This window comes from Ceratosolen solmsi, unplaced genomic scaffold (assembly GCF_000503995.2).
Source record: "Ceratosolen solmsi marchali unplaced genomic scaffold, CerSol_1.0 scaffold7, whole genome shotgun sequence".
In the NCBI taxonomy this organism is placed as follows: Eukaryota; Metazoa; Arthropoda; class Insecta; order Hymenoptera; family Agaonidae; genus Ceratosolen; species Ceratosolen solmsi.
In genome coordinates, this window is record NW_011948413.1 from 13129305 (window position 1) to 13129805 (window position 501).

The window sequence follows — 501 nt, forward strand, 5'->3', positions numbered from 1 at the left end:
CATTCGCACGGTGATGAAGCACGACGGCACCAAGACCGATAAGCTGGAGAAGCTCATGATACGCATCGGCATATTCTCCGTCCTGTACACGGTGCCAGCGCTCATCGTCATCGCCTGCCTCTTCTACGAGCAGGCCTACTTCGACAACTGGATGCTCACCTGGAATATGGAGATGTGCCTGCGCCCGGGCACCCAGAAGCTCTATTCGATACCCTGCCCGGTGGGCGATAGGGCGCGCGACCTGGGCAGGAAACCGGACTTCGAGGTCTTTATGATCAAGTACTTGATGGCCATGATCGTCGGTATAACCAGTAGCTTCTGGGTCTGGTCCAGCAAGACTCTCACAAGCTGGAGGCAGTTTTTTCATCATATTCAGGGGAGGCGTACAGACACGTACGTATAGATGGATCGGATGAGGATGAGGTCTGACGCTGGCTGATCTTGGTCGTCGTGGTGACGCATCGTCGAATTCGAGTTAATTGTTCATCGTCCATCCGTTGT

At 54.3% G+C, this 501-nt stretch overlaps 1 protein-coding gene across 1 annotated transcript in view; it reads left to right on the top strand.

The window, feature by feature from the left end:
- LOC105367495 (frizzled) overlaps window positions 1–501 on the top strand; it is a 3182-nt gene extending 2681 nt beyond the window's left edge. The window contains 1 exon segment of the mRNA XM_011506228.1: window positions 1–501. This exon segment is cut by the window's left edge and continues 10 nt beyond it. Coding sequence (XP_011504530.1) covers window positions 1–403 — 403 coding nt within the window. The 3' untranslated portion in view covers window positions 404–501.